The 20,480-nt window shown below is 41.8% G+C and overlaps 1 protein-coding gene across 2 annotated transcripts; it reads right to left on the bottom strand.

Annotated features, from left to right (window-relative positions):
* Positions 1 to 79: 79 nt before the first annotated feature.
* Positions 80 to 19,915, bottom strand: RRAGD (Ras related GTP binding D). 2 transcript variants are annotated; one of them, XM_056343618.1, is made up of 7 exons: positions 19,535 to 19,915; positions 13,089 to 13,384; positions 12,478 to 12,677; positions 11,359 to 11,473; positions 5,474 to 5,616; positions 3,511 to 3,659; positions 80 to 188 (listed from the first exon to the last, which is right to left on the bottom strand). In XM_056343618.1, the coding sequence occupies exons 1-7, from the start codon at positions 19,677 to 19,679 to the stop codon at positions 112 to 114; spliced, it is 1,125 nt and encodes a 374-aa protein (XP_056199593.1). In that variant the 5' UTR covers positions 19,680 to 19,915; the 3' UTR covers positions 80 to 111. The 2 variants fall into 2 exon arrangements, with proteins under 2 accessions (XP_056199593.1, XP_056199591.1); XM_056343616.1 differs by lacking the exon at positions 80 to 188 and adding an exon at positions 273 to 1,570.
* Between the last annotated feature and the right edge of the window lie 565 nt (positions 19,916 to 20,480).

Below are 20,480 nucleotides of genomic sequence, written 5' to 3'. Positions count from 1 at the left end.
CAATTTCCCATCTGTCTCCAGAACTATCTCAGCTAGGGGTAGATTAGTTATGAATGAGTGAGGTACCAGCTCCCCTTACCTGTCTCTGGTGTATGGCAAACTGCCTCTCATTCAGCTCGTGCTCTTCCCTCTCCCAAGAGCTGCCGACAACACTGCCGGACTGTGCATGCGATTGGTTTGTGGCAGGACTGGGGGAAAAAAAAACAGTTGCTCTTCGGACTAGAAACTGTAATTTTGTATCATTAATTAAACAAAACCAGTGGATACAGAACTCAGAAAATAAGCTTTACTTTTTTAGGTTTGAGAGTGCTCTGCTGTCCTGGCTGCTCCTGTGGTAAGTCTGCCCATGTTCAATATTAAAATAAAAATTAGTGATGTACGCTGATTACTACAACAGGTAAGGTTGACCAGTCCTCATTTTAATGGCCTCTTCTTGATTTCAATCACAGACATACCCCTGTTAGAGGGAACCAGAACACACTGCCAACACCTTTAGGACTTTCTATCAGTACATCAGAACACCAGGGTGGAAATACATAACACATTCTTCACTGTGCCAACTGTAGATGTGCAGGCTCTCAAATCAAACTTAGCAATTCAAACTTTCAGATACAACACCCTCCTCTGAAGCCTTATAAAAATACAAGTGCAACATAGAGCCATTTTACAAAACAATTTATCTTTATAGAAAGGTATTTTAGTGGTATATGCTGAGGTAAATAATAAAAACAGACCCAATAGAGGGCACAACCAGTGTTATGGAGAACTCCAGATGAAATCTGGCCAAAAGCCTGTTTTATAAAAGCTAATATTTACCTACCAGTTATGATCCCTGGAAAGGTGCTTATTGCTGTAATACTTCAAAATTATTCTTCAGTTTACAAATTGAAAAATATATGAAATTAGATCTGTATGAATGTTAGGTATTAGCTGTCACAAATTTTTAAAGGCATTGTACCAAGTTTTCTTAATTGTTTACTAACCAATTTGATTGTAGCAGGTAAATAAACTACAGCATACATTTTACCTGACACCATGCATCAAAATCACCATAAAAACTAAGTTTATCAAAGTCCAACTCCACAAGTAAAACATGAAAAAGTGCAAATTATGTACCCAGTATTTCTGTCACAGCTGTTTTTTCCTAATATGGCATGAAAAAGGTTTACAGCATATATTAAGAAAATTCTTACAAGTGTTCACCTCAATGCTTATATATACAACATTTTTGCTCAAAGTGCTCACTATATGAAAAAAAGATTGGATAAAAATATTTAAACAGTGCTTTCTGAACATTCAGGGCAAATTCATATAATACATCAGTCCCGTTTGTTTTTCTTTTCACTCAGTGCAATGAGATGCAGAAGTCACATCAACTTCAGGCAAACTTTGCTTGCCACACTGCCAGGAAACCTCAGTTACAGTGGCATTCTTGGTGTCCCATTGGGAGTGGGTCTTTTATTTTTTTGCATGTGGCTTTGATGTTTTCGAGATCTTACTACTTTCATTCTTACTTCAAATACTTCTTGTATGGCTTTTCGAAAACAATGGAAATTGTAGTCTATTAATCCTACAGAGACAGAAATATTCTCCATATTAATAAAAACATTTATATACATTAAGTAATGAAAAAATTGCTTATATTCTACATTTAGTGAAATACCACACTCTCTCTCTGGAGGTCACGATCAGTGAATTTTCCGGGCATTTTCTTCTGTGCTAAGCAAAAGCACGTTTAATTAATACACATAATTCACTGAGCATTACAGTTTCATACTACATCTGATACTAAACATACTTTCTAGTCTTAAGAGAAAACAAATAGAAGTTCACTGGCAGATAAAGCTTTAACTTAATAAAGAGCTTTGAAGAAGTGCTCATCACACTGCAAGAAAAAATATTTCAGAAGATATCGTGTCATTTTGTAAATCTGCTTCACAGAATAACTGTGATAAAAATAAGTAGCATCTAGTAATTAAAGAATTTTCATTTTTTGACAATGCGTAAGCTTTGAAACAGATACTTTATAGAAATATCACCAAATAAGAGCCAGCTATATTTCACCTTACATTGTAGCTGAAAAATAACACAATAGACATGCTGTTAGATTACATATATACATAATAGGCAGATAACATTACCATGTGAGTAGGCTGAATATGATCCCACAGAAAAGCTGTAAAGCCATATTGGTAGTCAATTGGAAGACACTGGGTGCTACGGTTGTATAATACTGGAATACAATTTTAGAATTATGGTACTGTGCGTATGACCTCATTCCAGGTTAATGCAGTAAGTTTTCTAAACTGAAATACTGCAGTGTTTTCCACTTCAATTTTGCTAAGAGGACATGGTATATATTTCAAGTGGTTTAAACTCTAACCATGTTACACTTTTAATTTTTTTCCAGGAATTTTTTTTCTCTCTCCCTATAGTTCAGACAAAATATTATGTGGAAGTCTCCAGGCACCAAAAGCTAATCTGCATTGTAATACCAGAACTGTACTGTTGAAGAGTACAGGCTACAGCACAAAGCGTCACAAACCATACAGACGCAACAACTTGACACAGTTGCGGACAAACCCTAAGAGCTGTTTACTCAATATGGTGTCTTTTCTGAAACAGTGTTGTTGTAGGTATGTAGAAGTAACACTCCTTATGCTTACAGCAGAAAAAGAAAGTGACCACATCGAACATTCATAGATAATAAAGGTGGTATGGGTATGAAAGAGAAATCTGACCAGTTGAAGTTCTATAAAATAAATGCTAAATAGCTGTCAACAGCTCAGCAGACATGGTAGGAGTACTGCATTCACAAACACACCAACACTGACTGGTGAATTAGTATCAAGATGGCTACACAAGCCCAAATGATGGCTCGTTCTTCCACTGCTCAGTTCTGGTCTCGGCATTTCACTAAGACAAGTAACTCAGTGAACATCATGCCAGCAAGGAGAGCAATTATGAACTAAGCTTTCAGTATTGACCTTGATCAGGGTCAGAGATAACCAAGAAATTTTATGCACTTTAAAACAGCAAAATATGAAAGCCACCTAGGTCCCAAATACGCAGCTTTTCAAAAGCCTCCTTTCAGAGATGAGAAAAGCAAGAACATATTTCTATCAGCCAGTTCCAGTAATTTTCCTGTGGTTATGGCACACAAGCTGTTCCAAATGCATATGCTGGCGCCAACAGGCACAAATCAATGTCAGCCAAGATAAACTGACACATTCTACTGTTGCAGATGGAAGCTTTACTGCTCTGGATGTAAACTTTCCTATGCTTTCATATCAGAAAGTTGTCAAATACGTTTATGATTTCATTTTATCTTAATGCCAGCACAAATACTTCATGCCTTAAACATGTTACGTAAGCTCTATCAAGCTGTACTTACCTTTAATATTTGTGATACACCTAAGAGACCGTTATCAGCTAATGACAACCACAGTTATTCACTAACTCACTAATACAAGGGAAAAGTAATGCAATACTAGAAAAGGGGAAAAATACCTTTTCTCTCAAAGCTTTCTTCTCTGACAAAACAAACAAGAGCAAGGAATTTCGTCACCTCTTTTAAATACAGGACAGTTGTATTGTTCAGTTTTATGATTGCCATTGATTCTTTGTCATAAGGAGTTCCAGTGCCATCATCTTTAAGCCTAAAGGGTAATATTCAAACAAACAAACAAACAAGGAAAGATAAGCCACCAGACAAGCTAACAAAAGTACTCCCCCCATTGGTTCTTTCACCAGATGATCTCAAATTTTATGAAATTTACATTTTAGCCTTTCAGAGAGACTCTTCCTCAAACTACACTTTACGTAAACTAAGACGACATAGAGATTATATCTTTTATCCAATAACATATGAAATCTTAAGATTTGGGGCTAGAAATCAGATTGTTTGACTGCAAAGTACCTGAACTGAAGCTTTATTTTTTCCTCTGTTAGTTACCAACCTTTTAGCACAAGGCTGTATTTTCTTTTAATCAATGCACTGTATTATGACTTTATCTAAAACATGTGAACCAGTAAGTCTGTACTGATAATTCCAAATCCAGTAAACTTGCTTGAGCAGTGGCAGCTGGCTGACAGTTTAAGCCATCATGAGACTTGCCTCACGAGATGCTGACTTTTGCAACATCCCATCATGAAGAGATTTCTCTTTCACAGATGATGTGTCATGATGATCACTGTATTAGTTTTGTACCTTGCAATTTTGCCCTCGTTCCTGAATGCACACACAGATCTTGTTAAATGGGTAGTTATCACCAACCTCCCATAAAAATTAGTATCAATAACATATTAAGGTAGCAAGTTCCACAGACGCTTCAGGAACAGAGCACAAGAAATTAACTGTAGTATCATGCCTTTACTCTACAGCTAAAACATGGCAACCAGATTTCTGGTGATAAACGCTAAGTGGTTACACAAAGACAGTGGCAGTGTGACATTCTGTGAATAGAGTGTTCCACAAGTGGTGTTATACAGGCAATAAACACACGTATAGTCTTTTGAACTACGCAGCAGCAACTTTCTCTGTACAAAAAAAATGCCACAGAATCAGCATCCTTCATTGTGCACGTCTGTAAAACACAAGTTCTTCTACAGTTACTGAAGTGACTGACTCGAAAATCCGGAACACACAGTAGAATATACAAACCTAAGAATCTTTAGAAAGATATTCAAAATTTTCCTTTCAAAGTTCTAATGTTTATTGCACACCTGCACCAAGATTCTCCCTTATACCTTCTCCAACAGTGCAATACATCTGTCAGTGGGTAAAAATGGAAGGCCACCTAAGAATCCCACACTCTAAGCATGCTGTGATTTAGCCTCCAAGTCTTCTTAATGCACTGACTCTTAATGTGCCCCCATCTTTCCCAGGAATAGCTGGCATTACATTTGGCCAAGGGCCAAGGCATTTAAAACATAACTTGCAAGTAGATGTACATGCTACCACAGGAGATCTCCAGCTACCAATGTATAAGGAGGAGAAAATGAAAAAAAAACCCACAAAGGTCATGTAGGGAAAAAGAGGACAGACAATGAAGAACCGAATGAAGCAAGAGTGAAGCAGCTCACTAAGGCCAGTAGAGGCCACTAGCTATTAAACAAAACTAAATATGGCCCCAATTTTTTTTAACATGTGAGGCATCCTTCTGTTAAATTCGTCCCTGGGGAACAAAAAAACGTTGTTAATGTTTCCTTTTATTTTAGGTTGGTTACTTCCCACTCCTTTCTCCAAAAAAAACTTATTAGAAAAGAAGGTGTTCACAAAAGAGGCTAGGCTGGAAACAGTGCTTGTTGCTAGCAGGGGATCTGTACCTCAGAGGCCTGCCGTTTCCTCCTTCTTACCTGTCCTGACAAATTACACATTCTCATTATTGTTTATACTGACATAATTCCAATTCTGAAGGCCATTCGGATTCCAGGTACACAGTTTTATGAATAATGTTAACAATTTACTTACCCATATATACAAGAAATGTCAATGACAACATCTATCATATCACAGCAGAGCTCGTAAGTTTGCATATCCACTGGAGTACTGTCCGTTGCAATATAGATCTTACTGACTACATCAAATAAAAATGCTTTTTCAATCCCAGAATTCTATTTAAGAAAAGAAGAAAGAAAAATAAAATGGAAGCCATGCCTTCAAATTAATAAGCTTTTTTGTTCCCCTACTTGTCCGTTACATAAAAAGCTAGGCTGAAGAAGTGGAAGTTAAACTGCAATCAAGCTCATTTTGGAAGAACTGTACCTACAGCACTCTCATATTTGTAGCAAACCTTGATGATTACAGACCTTCTGACACACTCTGCCTCTGAGCAGACATGATGCCAAGTTACACTCCCATACTCCCCCCTCTGGAAAACATCTGGAGAGATTACATTTATTTTCAGGGGGAAAAAGTCTTCCAAGATCAAGCTTTTGGGTTCTTGACTGTAACAATGGACATATAAAGACAGCTGTAATTTAAAGTTATTCTAGCTGGACATGCAAGAAGGTAGAAACAAGAAAAAGAAAAATTTAATGGACAAAGAATGCAGCAGTGCTTAGGCACTAATTTCTCAAGGGAACTGAGAAATTGTCTCTGGGGTTTGTAGATGTTTTAGTGTCTGGTTCCTTAGAACATCTTTCAGAACCACAGGAGAAAGAGCAGTATTTTGATGGTGCTCTTTCAGTTTTCATGTAGCATTGGTGGTTAAACCCATGTTTATAATGCTAAGGCTTGCTAATGTGATGACAGCTATGTTCCTGTCACCCTGCCAAGCTGATTACGACTCACTCCATACTGGAAATGTATTGTATTCATGGTTCTCAGAGGCTAGCCAGGAATGCTAGCTCATACTCTTTGTGTAGATAAGGTAAACTGCCATAAGCCTCTGCTTCCTGGACGAGGAAAAAATATGTACTGCTTAACTGAAAACAGTAGTTTGCTTGCTGATACCAAGGGATTATTGCACCTGAGCAGCTGTCCCAGCATGAACACAATGGGCAATTTCCCAGTACTGCTAAAACTCAAGCTACAAAATGTCCTTCAGAATTCACATATACAGGAAGAGAAGCAACTTTCTTCATCAAACCAAATTTTCTCCATATATGGGCTTCCCTTTTTAATATGGTTTGGGACTGCTGCCACAGCGGTTTTGTAGCTACCAAAACCACACTGAAAGCCCCTGACACACTTTAATAGCTTCAGCTTCCTTCATAGTTGCAGAATTTTTCCTTTTTTCTTCTTTCTTTTCCAAGTCAACTATTTAACAAAGAATTAAGAGATTAAAAAGTGACCCCCCACTTTCCAAATTTCTTGAAATAGGTAGAAAAATTTTAATGCTAGGTATGCTATTGAACAATGGCCAGCAATATTTTGGCCATTTTCTTCTTAAAGAGGCTTAATTCTTCCACCATCACGCACACAGCTGAGGCTGGGAACTTCCATCAATAATAAGAGCCCAGAGGTGAATTTCTTGCATTTCATTGTGGAAAAGACTCTGTGAGTGGCACATTTCAGTAAGTCATTAATAAGAAGCAATTTAAAATAAAGTATAAACTGTGGATACCTTAGGTGCATAGGCTGAAGCACACAATGTACAAGGATAGTCTCAAAAGAACTGGCTTTGTTCAGCCTGAAGAGAAGAAAGCTCATTGCTATCTACAAATACCTAATGTAAGGGTGCAGAGAAGACAGAGACGAAGTCTTCTCAGAGCTACCATGTTGGAGGACAAGAGGCAAAAGATGCAAGCTGAAATTCTAACTTGATACAAGAAAAAAAAAAAAAAGCAGGAGAGTGATGAAGCACTGGGACATGCTGACCTCAGAGTTTGTAGTTTCCACCCCTGAAGATACACAAAGCAGGGCTGGATCCAGCCATGAGCAACCTGCTCTAACTAGCCTGACTGAGCAGGAGCTGACCTCTAAAAGTCCTTTTCAGCCTACACACCTCTGTAAGTCTACATTCTTTGAGCACTAAGAACAAAAACGTATGCATGTTTATTTTGGTTATTCTGGCCACAAGTGATAATTCTGTAATTTTAATTTTTAAATAATAATTCCGACAGCACCTCACAAACTTCAACAGATGCTGTAAAATAAGATTTATCACAAGATTCACCTGTAACTATTATGTAAGTATATAGCCATAATTCATTGCCAGAATACGTATTTGAAAATAAGTCATTTTAGACAAAAGAAGTTGGAACTCAAGCCCTGTAGTGTCATTCATGAAGAATCAATTATGAACTTTTGCATTATATAGAGAGCTATAGTGACAATTTCAGCTGTACAGGTGAGACATATTTTACATTATTGAGATGCAGTGACAATATAATAACATTTAACAATGAGAAGTGATTTTTCCATCTCAGAACTCCAGCTGCTGCAGCCTGCCTGCTGTACTCATAGTGACAGTTTAAAAGGTTTTTATCTGGAGACATCTGCCATGTCAGCAGTTATGCCTGATGGTAAGGGCTGAGCTTGGTGTCTTTACTTAAACCACGCTCATTGTCACTGAAATTAATACATCGTGGTAGGACTTACTGAGAAACTTTCTTTTCCAAGTCAACTATTTAACGAAGTTATCGACAGACTGCTTCTGTCAAACTTTGTATGATGACAGTAACCTCTGCAACAGGGTAGGATAGACTGCCGGGAGTAGTAACCACTGAATTGTGCCCATATGACTCCAAAGATTTTATTTGCCCTGGGTTTTAGTACCACTTTAAACGAAAAAGTAAAGGATTTGCCAGAATGTTTGAGAGGAAACTGCTCAAGGGAAAAAAAAATAATCACAAACAATAATTACAAGTCATAAAACAAATCAGGAAACAGTGAATAAAAAATACTATTCAAAGAGACATTACATCCTTAATGCTCAGTCAGGGAAAATGAAAATAAGAAATCAACTGTTTCTGTTACTTCAGCAGTAGGGTTCCTTATTACAGAAACAAAGGCCAACAGCTGCCTTACACAACTGAACAAAATGCTGCCGCTGATGTCAATGAGAGCAGGGTCAGAATAAGCACTAGTTATCTCTGACACAACCCTACAGTCTGGAAAGAAGATGTAACGTGTGCTAGAAGCTTTATCAAGCACTCTGAAGTGATGCAAGACTCTTCCATGGCTAATCTGAACCCAGAGAGTCACTATGAAAAATCTGCACAAATATATGAGATTTTATTTTAGATAGGTAAAAACCATGAGGTAGTTGAAATTCAAACCATGTTTCTCAGCTACACTTGGTATGATAAAGTAGAAGGCAGCTTCTATTCTTTAAATGGAACGGGTTCAATAAAACTGGCAGTATTACTCCAATTCCTAGGTTAGGTAAATAGGCTTATCTTTTTCCTTCTTGAAAGTATGAAGAATAAGCCAGAATTTGGCCCTAAAAAGTAATTTTTACAAGTCACTTACAGTTAGGAATGAACTTTGGACAATTATTTAGACAGGTCTTGCAGCAAACTGCAGATGTCCTGAATGAGTTTTAGCTTGAAATACTACATTTGAATTTACAAATTATAAAATTTAAATAATTAAATAAACAAAACAACTTATTTTTATCATGATAACTCATTGTTTGTTTTTTTAACATCTCTCAAAGAAATCCCAACAACGCTAAAATGAAAATCCACATTCCCATGTCACACAACTTGATTGCTTGGTAAGGTCACAGTAATTAAAAACCAGAAATCCATCTATATGCTGATAAGAGTTAGTCAGGTAAGGTTTACATGGGTTCTGAATGCCAAACCAACTGTTACTTCATGATTTACAAGCAGTTACATTAAAGAATGTAGAAGCTGTATTAACACACTGATGGTTCTTCAAACATACAAGCTAACACACTGTGGCACTACGAAGGTAGGCAAAAACCTGCTGTGAACTTAAGAGTGATCACAGATCTATTTTTGTAGTCATCAGCTTTTCATGTTGGAAGTCTTCATGGCATAAATGAAAGCACATCCTCATGAATGTTGCTGCAAAACTCAAACTAGAACACCAATACACCCACACTTGGATATCCAACACACTGGCTTCCTGAAGTAAGGCATGACCAAAATCCACATCAAGATTTGTTGTCACTAAAGTGCTAAAGTAAAGAGGCACCTGCTAACTAATTCTGTGCTGGAGAATGATGTTTAGTCTTCTTGTGGTTGCAAATAGTCATTCCGAGTCTCCTGTCTACAGATAGAAGACACTTGTAAAAACAGACAGTAAGCATGCTGAGGACATAGTGATACAGCTAAACCTTCCTCTAGGTCATTAACAAACTGAGTTTTGCTCTATTTGGAGCTAAGGATCAGTTTGAGACTCTTTCTCATACTGAACAAAGGAACAAATCTTTTTTGGACTTCCCATATATTTGAAAGACTCATTCTTCCTTACAAATTACATCTGACATTCTAGATATTATTGGAGCTGCCTCCTGGGTGTTCTGGGTGCACAAGCAACTGTCGTCAGTCATTCAGGTAGCAGCTTGTGCTTGATTCATCTGGTGGTTTGGTACAAATTCTTCAGCACCTCCAAACAATGAGGAGACCCCATACAGAGATGTGACTCACAATATGAGTCACTGGGGTGACTCTGGCACAAGCTGGACTATCATTCAGACAGCTTTCTCTTTAAGACTGTGTGGCTTATTCAATATCCAACTGCTCCAGAACTTCTGTCAATACTCTTCTGTCCTAAGTGGATTTTGACACTGGATGGCACCTGGTATACAGTCCATTCATTGTGAAACAGCATAACTTGCTACTTAACAGTAGGAGAGTATGTTTTGGAAAGACCTTCCTCTAACCCTAGCTTTCCCTTTCAGCAACACATCCAACTCTTCTCTCTCTCCATTTTCACACCCTACACTGAGAAACTGTGAAGTCTAATTTTATTTTACAGGCTGTTGAATGATATTAAATATTTCATTACATCAAAATCACAAAAAAGGAACAACAAAATGCCTTGCTTGGAAATTGAAGCCTGACAAATCAATGCTAGATGCAAGGTGCAAAATTAGAATATTGTGAGAAAGGGTGCAGTTTCAGGAGCTACTATGACCTGATTTAACGACCACCAAAACAGGGAGTTCCTCCTTTTTACAACCTACTCACTGTGTTCCCCTTTGCTCATGGCCACATGTTCCCATCTCTTGTCTTGTGCCAAAACAAGAGCATGTTGGACTCCTCCATGACCTGCTTTTAACTAAATTAAACAGCGCATTAGTGTGTGTCAGTGACTCCAGGAGGGGACGCGTGAGTCTCAGAACCAGTATAAAGGAGAGAGACCACACATACAGGAACAGCGGAGCCTCCACAGTAGTAACAAGCCACCAGATATACAAAGATCCCTAACTGGCCTTCAGAGTAACTACAGAAGTGGTGAAAGTTGTGATGGACTCTATCTCTAAAAATTTCAAGATAAGAAGAGATGTTTTTTTTTGAAGTGGGGTAAACTTTGATACAATGTAGAATGAATTCTAGGAAGCACTATAGACAATTCTCCATAGGAGGTCAGACCAGATGATGTTCCTTTAAGAATTCATTTACAGAAGTTTTAAGTACTACTTAAATGCATGCAGCACAGACCTTTGCAACATTCAGATCAAGGTATGAGCAGAAAAGGGACAACTGCTAACCCACTTCATGTGATTCAGGAAACACTCTCAGCTGCGCAGCAACACTGTGTAATAGACAGGGAGGCGAGGCCAAGCTGCATGTGGGTACATTTCAGCTAAGTTCTGGTAATTTCTCTGAGAGTTCACATTGCTCATAATGTCTCAGAAGGCAGTGAACAGAGTATCTGAACATGCATGTTGGACAGAGCTGGATCTACAGACAAAGTATGTAACAAGTACTTACTGAAATAAAGATGTTAAGCAGGTTTTCCAGTGTTGGGAGCTGCGGAATCAGTTTCTGTACCACTTTGCTAAATGCTTCAAATATAGAATGATCATATATGCTTGTCAGATAAAAGCTGGAAAAAAACGTCACCACATTTTCCTTTTAGCCACATACTGTGAACATGATGTACCTTTCATAGTATGAGTGAAATGAAATATTGTCAAACAGCAAGTGCCTACATTTTATGCAATTACCCCTTGTGATCAAAAGTCATTTGTTATGATTGAAGCATAGGACTTCATCTCCATACAAAAAAAAAACTCTAGACACTGCAAACTAGGCCTTGATGTAGAACTTCATGATGCAACTCCCACCTTGGTATTCCTAAGAAAATATTTTTCAAATTGCAGGAGAGCAATATTACTGAGTACATCTGTTATGATCTATTTTTTGAAAGCTGTGGACCTATTTATCAATTCAATGATGCAGTCAAGTAAAGAGCTCTAAAGAGCTCTTAACTTGGAGCAGGTCTCTCTTTTTAATATATTTGTACTTGGCTTTTGAATATATTTGTACTTGGCTTAAGTGCTAAAAAAGCCATGACAACTTCATGTCCTCTAGTTCCCAGTCTGCAGAAGTCCACTATTTTCCATTATTTGTACAATAATCTGCTTTATCAGCAGACAACGCAAAGATACAGCACCTGTCTTCCCCAAGTGGCTCCAAGCAGGCTGCAGCAGTGAGGACTAGCGATTGGGAGGGGACTGTGAGGCAGAGAGATATCAAAGAAGGCAAAAGCAATGTAGGTGGCATATACAATCTACTGTCTGGAGCTCTACTGGTTGCTGCCACTGTCCAAGAAACTTATTTCAAGAGAGCAGCTGCAGCAAAAACTGGTAGGACTCTGTCGTATTTGTCATCTGTTTTTAAGCACATCTCCTCTCCAGCTTTCCCTCCAAGACAGCAATCAGAAATAAAATACTTTGTTTGGCTCAGGTCAAATGCAATGTCTCTGATTATCCTTTTCCTTCATATATCAAAAGCTCGTTGCCTGCTACTTCAAGAGAACAGAAAATGGTAACTTGTCAAATAAACTGCTCTCCTCTTTAGGATTCTCTGCATAGCAGCTTTTCTCACCTGAGGTGAATCTTCTCCAATCCAGCATCTGCAAGGTCATCATTTGCCCTCTGGTGAATATCTCTTTGTGTTTCAATCTTGTGATCATCAGATAAACCATCCACTTTATGGATAAAGATTTCAAAGTTGATATCTGGATTCACTTTATAGGCTCTGGTCACAGTAAGATGCAGCCGAGCTAATGCTTCCATATAATCATCCTAATGAAGGAAAAAGAAAAGCTACAACTGTTGGAAAGTTCCTAAAATACATATACAAAATTTTGCAATACTTACTTTTAGATAATGCTACAGTTCAACAACAGCTTAATTTTTAAATTCCCTAGAAGCCTGAGTCTACATCCAGCATGTGCATCAATCTCATGCTGTCAGCACTTAGGAATCTGAGCAAGACCCTTGAGATGTTAAAGCAAATCAGGTAACTTTTGAACATACTGCAAAGAGAGCTTAAAAATAACCAAGCAGCTCTTCAAGTTTTAATGACTTTCTTTTAATGCATTTGTGATCTAAGTTAAGTACTTTATTTGCTCTGTAAAAAAATATCTATGCTTTCCAACCCATTTATTGCTGAAGGAAGAAAAGGAAAAGGTAGTTTAAAGCCCCCTTTTTTACCTGAGAATCAATAACAAATATCAGTGCTCCAGTGCCTCTGAAAATCATCTCATAGTCAAATGTAGGATCAAAGAAGTCAATTTGCCCAGGAAAATCCCATATCTGAAAGTTGACAAAGGAGCTGTTGGAAACATCCTCTCTGCAGATCTTGTTTGTGCTCTCCAAGAAGAGAGTTTCATTAGGTGACATTTTGTGAAAGACAACTTTCTGAATGGAAGACTTCCCACTTCTTCTCAATCCCATGAGCAGGATTCTTGGCTTAACTTCAGTACTGAAGGGATCATTGAAATCCAAAACTGAATAAAATCACACAAGAAGAAAAGTAATAATCTATGGCAATACAATCAGTAACTACCAAATAACATGCATTTATTTTCATGCCATGTTTACTTGGATTGATGCAAAAGTTACCAATTTTTAAGCTTAGGGAGCAGTGCTACAGGCATCTTGACTTGAATTATTTGCCCCTTAGCCTATACTATCAGAAAACCCACTTTTCACCTGTAAGAGGCTGCAGAAGGCTAAACCAGAAAATTTTCTAGTCCTGATCCAGTTATATTAGCATAAAGGTGGCTATGGGAGTAAACTATACTGTTATATCTGTGAGGACATGAATGTATAGCTATCCACACCTGTAAGGACATCAGCTTCAGTTTCAGGTATCTCTAATCAAAACAGCTACAACAGTCTAAATTGATGCATTTAGTTGGCCTATAACTTTTAAAGTCCTTTGGTACTGAGCTGAAAATTACTCTACACATAAATGGATAAAAGCTTCCAAACACCCCTGTGATACCCTGTCTGCACCATCAAACACAAGCAACACAAAAAACTGAGTTGTCAATGCTAAATCTGCAGAGTAAAGTTCACAGCACACAGTGGTCAGGTTTAAAACACTGATCAGACAACAGGCTAAACACACTAGCTGTCAGGCAGACCTTCTCCCACTCGCTGCAGTACAGACTATTCAACATAATTCATAGCACAACATGAATTGTATTTCTTTCTCTTTTTCTGCTGGGATAAATTTTGAATTGCAGAAAACTAACACATAATTGTTCATACACATCCTTCCTGAATATCCCCCCCCATACGTTAAGTGATCAAGTTTACTCCAAAAGTACAAAAATCCAAACCAAGAAACCTCAGCAACAAACTGAACGTGTTGATTTATTACATAGCCTTACAGGTTGAAAAACATGGAAAGCTTGAAGGAACCCTTTGCCTAGGTGCATGTTTCGCACCCAGGGGTGGCAATCACATCTGTCCTCTTGCGCTCCTCAAGCCTCACTTCCAAGTTTCAAACCAGAAGAGCAGGACGTGCCTTCAGAACCTCGTTCACGTCTGGTTTTGCCTCCTGAACTTCAGTTACAGAGAATGAGGGCTTCTCCACGGAAGGTCTCGCAGAGTTAGCATAAAAGCATCCCTCGGCACCATCTACTGGCTCGTCAGTGGTTACGCCACTCAGTGGGGGCCCCTACATCCATTATCGGTGGGATCCTATCCATTTTAAATCCATTTGAAAGGCCTTGACAGGTATTAACACTTACTGTGCTCTTGCCAATTATCACGCATTAAACACTGCCAGGCTGGAGCAGTGAGCAGATGAAACTCCTTCAAGCAGAATAGTGACTGGTAACTCCTTAAGAACCTCATCCTCCTAATGCAGCAATGGCCAACTTCTGCTGACTCAGACAATAAATTTAGGAAGTAATAAACCACAGTCAACACGTTGCTCTACTCTTCCTGTCCACCAAGACAGTGATAGTACCCTCCTGCGGCTGCAAGAAACACGTGCCTACAACACTTCCCACCTATAGAAGAGTAATAAACATCTGCTCTAGGACAACGTAACAATATTTCATGTTTTGGGGGTACAGTCTTGTCAATAAAGGAAACCAAAGGTACAGGATTCAATGGCGTTTCCTCCACCCCACTCTCTTCTTTAACGCACAAAGTTTCCACAGCTGCCAAATGCAATTTCATTAATGTAATTCCATTAATGTGCATATATCCATATATCATGCAATTTGCATTTCGGTCATCAGAAGGAAAGAAAATTTATTCAGAGCTTTACAAGAACTTTATAAAGGCATGTAAAGAACACTCATCTGGTTGAGGCTTTATTGCATATTTCCGTAAGTTTAAAAAACTCCCACTTGCTCAGAACTTACACAACAGAACTTATGAAGCCTAATTTGCTATGGATTTGTACTTTGTGTCCCCTTCCTCTCCCCACCACAATAACCCCAACTTCTCCCTGCATGTCTTATGACATATCCTGCAAAAAACAGATATGACATGCTATGGCTGATCTGGAGCTCAACCCATGCTGGTTGGCTAAACTGTACACGTGTACACCAGTTTGCCAGCTGCTGCCACAGAGAGTGCACACAGCTGCTCCCCTGTCCCTCTCAGGACACTTTCATGTGGGTCTCTCCTCTCTTCTGAATGCCAGTTTTCATCAAACTTGTGGGAACTTAATCATCCTTGAGATGTCTTTCATTCAAATTTGGTTGAAGGTAGACAGCAGTTTCCAAAGTTCTGACTGGTGATGAGACAACCAGAAGACAGGCTACCTATGTAACTCCCTTTTCTTTAAGAAACAGGCTAAAAACTCACATGTAGCTAAAAAAAAAATATTTAAAATAACTTGGGGTTTAAAATTGTTGTTGTATTAAATTATCCCGTACTGTTAGATTTTTATGGACTGCAATACTAGAAAGAAATTGCTTTATATTAAAGCCATACTAAAAAAAACCCACAGTTGCAAGCAGAGAGTTACCAATGAGAAGAAGGAACACCAGCTCTTCTGCTAGTAAGACTGTTATTTAACTTCTGAAATCCTGCCAGTTCAAAGACAGGGAAATGTAAATGAGTATCATCCAAACCTGATTAGATAGCAAGGCTGCTATAGCACTTTCCTCTGAAAGTTAAGAGATTACCTTATATGTAATGGAATTGGACGACGCGCTGCCTGCCCACATTCCTTTGCAGAGTACATGACAGCTCCTTTAATTTGCCACAGAAATGCCAGTAGATGTATCACTGCAGCTTCCCAGACTAGGTTACTGAGTGAGATCATAATATGCCTAAGAGAAACGGTAAACTCTTCCCCATTCTGTAATGGGAAAGATAACTTTCCCTATTGTGAGATGCAATGCATTTCTTGCTTCATTCACTTTTGCAAAGAGTAAATGTTATAAAATCCCAGTTGCCAATGCATATCAAAGTCCTTCATATTTCAACTTTTCTAAGCAGCCATAAAGAACTGAAGTAACGGAAGTCACAATGGTTAGAACTGGTATCCTTTGAAGTATTCACAAATTAAACTTAACAAAGCCAAAAGTACTTTCCCCACAGAGAAGCACTCAATTCCTTACAAAATTTCTGTAATTGCAGTTGCCCTGGTTTATGGAGTGGAATTTATGTGCATTGCAATATGCAGAAGAGCTGAGGAGTTAACTGAGAACTGCACGTAGTAGCCCTGACCTGTTCTCACCAGGATGCACAACTCATAATGAATACTTCAATATCTCCATGCTATTAGAGATATTAATTGATAATTAAAATAGTTTTTGAAGCCCATCCTGTATTCCACATCAATTGCAATTAATTGTCAGAGCAGATGACTATCCGTGCTTCACAGGCATACGTGATGGGGATGCCACGTCGGAAGGTGTATTTGTAGATCTCGCCAGTTTTCTAACATCCAAATAAAGCACTGCAGTTCATCTGCTCAAATGATGTCAAGTCAAAAGAAATTATTTTGCTTATGTTACTGTCCATAAGGTGACAAGCCTCTGAGTTTAGTTTTAAACTAATACAGATCATAATGATTTATTTTTTTTTGCTCACTAATGCAATTATGTCATTTTTAAGTTTTAACCTTTTTTGTGTAAAGGAGAATTAGGAGTCCCAAATTTTCCATTCATGTACTTTCAAGCCCACTGATCTCATAGCATTTCCAGTGCTACTATGACTGTGATATCTACAGCACTTTGGAGTGCTGTCAAAAGACAGTAGCCTTACAAAACACATACAATGAACATGTTCAATGCTAACAGATGGCCTGAGCCTAAACAATTAACAGAAAAAGCTTGTAAGTAATCAGGAGAGCTGTTCAGCTACTGTGGGTTTATAAACATTGCAGAAATACCTGGTGGAAGGAAATTCTTGTAGCTAAAGAAAAGACTCAGAACTAGAAGACCTCGTTCCACTCTGCCACAGATTCATCAATCTGCAACGATATGCCTTAAAGCTACTTCCCTGGGGACACTGCAGAGGGTTTCCCTGCTTCTAAATACTTTTTAATTGCATATATCAAAACTACGACTAGGCTTTATGTAAACTTAAGTGCTTTAAGGTCTCTGAATATGACCATACTTATAAAGTAAGAAGATTAAGAAGAGGAGAAAAGCATGGTTTCAGCATTCAGGCTGGAGACAAGAAACCAGTATGGGGTGAGAGATAACCAATATGAAGTTTTGAAATCTCTTGTATGCCTACAGGCACAAATTACGCTTTTACTTTTAAGCCTGGCTTCTCCCTTCACTTTCAACAGCAACTGATTGAAGCTGTTCTCCTTACACTGCCCTTCCATTCTTTCTGTGTAGATAAGTGGAGGGTATGACACTGAATTTTGGACCACTTACCGTACAGATCCAGGAAGACAGAGGACAGAAACTGGGAAAAGGAAAGTCCCTTGCCTTGCAGCCCAGTATTAAATACACAAAACACGGACCCAAACCGCAACCCCCTCCATTACAGATGCTCTGTGTCTCTCCAGAGAATTCAGAACGAAACAGAAAGCCAGGGGATCTGGATTGTTAAAATGGACCTTTGTTTTAATTCTGTGTAAAAAAGGTCCCTGCATGGACTGTCTTCTGCAATTCAGGATGTAAAGGTTCGTTTCTGTTAAGTACAATATTCTGGTGTTGCTACGGAAGAAGCAATTGAAATTTTTAACAGCCTAACAAAGTTCCTATTGAAAACCACCCAAATAAATTCCTCTGAGGACAGAATACAGATTACTTCTCTATGGAAAAAGCTAAGTTCGTTTAGCACTAAAGAAATATGCTAAAATATATTCTCTTTGTGTCAAAATAAAAGGAATTATTTAGCAGTTGCAAGTAAGATTTTAATTAGTCTCAGCTACAGCTCTTACATCCTAGCATTCCCATATTCTGTAGCCATGAAGGATTGTACTCAAAACACCCCCCTCCCCAAAATTTCATTAGTCAATGTGATACCTCCTAAAGCCCGCAGGACCGGGCCTTTAAGGAGAAGGTTCTGCATGCTAATAACCAGCGTAGGTTTAACAGATGTGGCCTTTCCTTATGCTATCATAAAAAGGTAGCTCTTTTTTCACTCGGAGATACTGAGCGTTCTCCAAGCTCCTTTGTGAAATACATCTCGGAAGAATGAATTCAGGCTCTGAATGAAAGCAACAGGCTCTGAGCTGGCATTGCCTTTTTTTACTGAATGAGACTGCTTTTCTTGGTAAGCCTGTCCTTCCCAGCATCACCATCCACACTGACACAGATACGCAGTGAATAACGTGGGTCCTCATATGCACAGACACATGGACAGCAGACATCTAGCGGAGCCTGCCACTGTGGGAACTGACATCCACAGCTGCAGAGCAGCCCTGCACACAGAGCTGCATGTCACCGCCACCTTTTATAGCCTGACACCCAACCCCCCCCATCCCCCGCCTCCTTGGCACACTCAAGTCACATCAGGCTGTGGCCACCAGTAGCCAGCAACTCTCACCCCAGACATGGAAAATACTGAAAGGAGATTACACACACACACACACACTTTGCCTGCACTCCTTTTGCCTCCCCCCTTATCCCCAGTCCCTTCTGCTACCTGGCAGACCTTGCCCTGCTCCTGCCTCTGAGCTCCCCGCTCTCTCTGTCACGGCGGTAGCCCCCCAGGAGCGCCCTGTCCCCGTCCCCTCCCCCGGTCCCGTCGGCAGCATCCCCGCTCAGCCTGGCCTCTTACCACCCAGCCCGGTCCCTGCGAGGCCTGCCCTCTCCCCGGACGCCTCGGCTCCCTTCGTGCCTTGCTCACCCTCGCCGCGTCCCAGACGCCGCGGGAGGCCCGGCCTCCTCCCTGACCCGCATCCGCAGGCAGCCGGGCCCGACCCCCGCAGCCCAGCCGGGGCTCCCCGGCGGCGGCCCCGTCCCGCCCGCCACCGCCCCTGCCTCACCTCGGCCCCCGCCCGCCTCACCCGCACCTCCGCGCCCGCGGGGCCGGCCCTGCCCCGCACCGCCTCACCCCACACCCGCAGTCGCGGCCGGTCGCTGCCCCAACAGCCCCCTCCGAGGCCGGCGCCCGCCCCCCCCGGCTCTGCGGGGGCAGCCCCCGCGGCGGCCGCGACGCCGCTCCCCGCCGCCCTCGCTGCCGCGGCCGCTGCGGCCGCCCCGGGTGGCACTCACACGCCTCATCGCCGCCGCTCTCCGCGTCACCGTCCGAGGACTCGGCCCCGTCGGCGTAGCCCGCCAAGCCCACGATCTCCTCCTCCTCTTCCTCCTCCTCGTCCCCCTCTTCCTCCTCCGGCAGCTTCCTCGGCACCTGGCTCATGCCGGCCGCGGTCCCGCCGGGGCTCCGAGGGCCCCTCTGCCTCCGGGCGGCCTCGGGGCGCGCCTGGCCGCGGGCGCGGGGGGGGCCCAGGTACCGCGCTGGCGCCGTGCCCCGCCGCCGCTCCCCGCCGCCGCCGCCGCCGCTCCCCTCCCCCGCACGGCGCTCGGCGGAGCGCGCGGCGCAGCCTGCCGGCGGGGCGCGCACCCAGCGGGCGGGGGAGGCGGCGTGACCCGCGTCACCTGACGCGGCCGGTCACGGGCCGGCGGGGCCTCCGCGCTCGCCCAGGCGCGGCACCGCCGCGGGCACCCGCCGCTGGCAGGCGGAGCCGGGCGCTGCGGTGCTCACGGGCGCGCCCCGGGGCCTGCCGGCCGCCGCCGCCTCCCGCCCCGGCCCTGCTGTCCCGCGGCGCCCTGCGCGGGCCTGGAGGCGCCCGTGGACGGCGCACAGGCGAGGCGCTGCCTCTGGTGTGCGGGGGGCCGAGCGGGGCGGCGGGCAGGTGTGCCAGCCTGCAGGTGTGCCAGCCTGCAGCACCGCAGTGACGGCTGGCGGTTTTGTTGCAGCCAGCCCTCCCGGGGGGCCTCCAAGTCAATCGGGTCCTTGTCCCGCGTGGAGCCCAGCCCCACGGCAGGCTCTCGAGGGTGGTCCCCTGCGTCACCCCCACGGGTGCCTCTGCCTTCGGCTTGTGGGAGACCCTGGGCCTCTGGCAGGACCCGCGTCTGCCCGGTGCTGCTCAGCCTGTGGATCCACTGTGCCCGCTCAGGGCCCAAATGGTGTTGGCGGCGCTGCCTGCGGCCGGCCTGA

Source organism: Falco biarmicus, chromosome 6 (genome assembly GCF_023638135.1).
Source record: "Falco biarmicus isolate bFalBia1 chromosome 6, bFalBia1.pri, whole genome shotgun sequence".
In the NCBI taxonomy this organism is placed as follows: Eukaryota; Metazoa; Chordata; class Aves; order Falconiformes; family Falconidae; genus Falco; species Falco biarmicus.
Note: the sequence above shows the minus strand (reverse complement) of the source record. Positions and strands in the feature narration are given on the sequence as shown.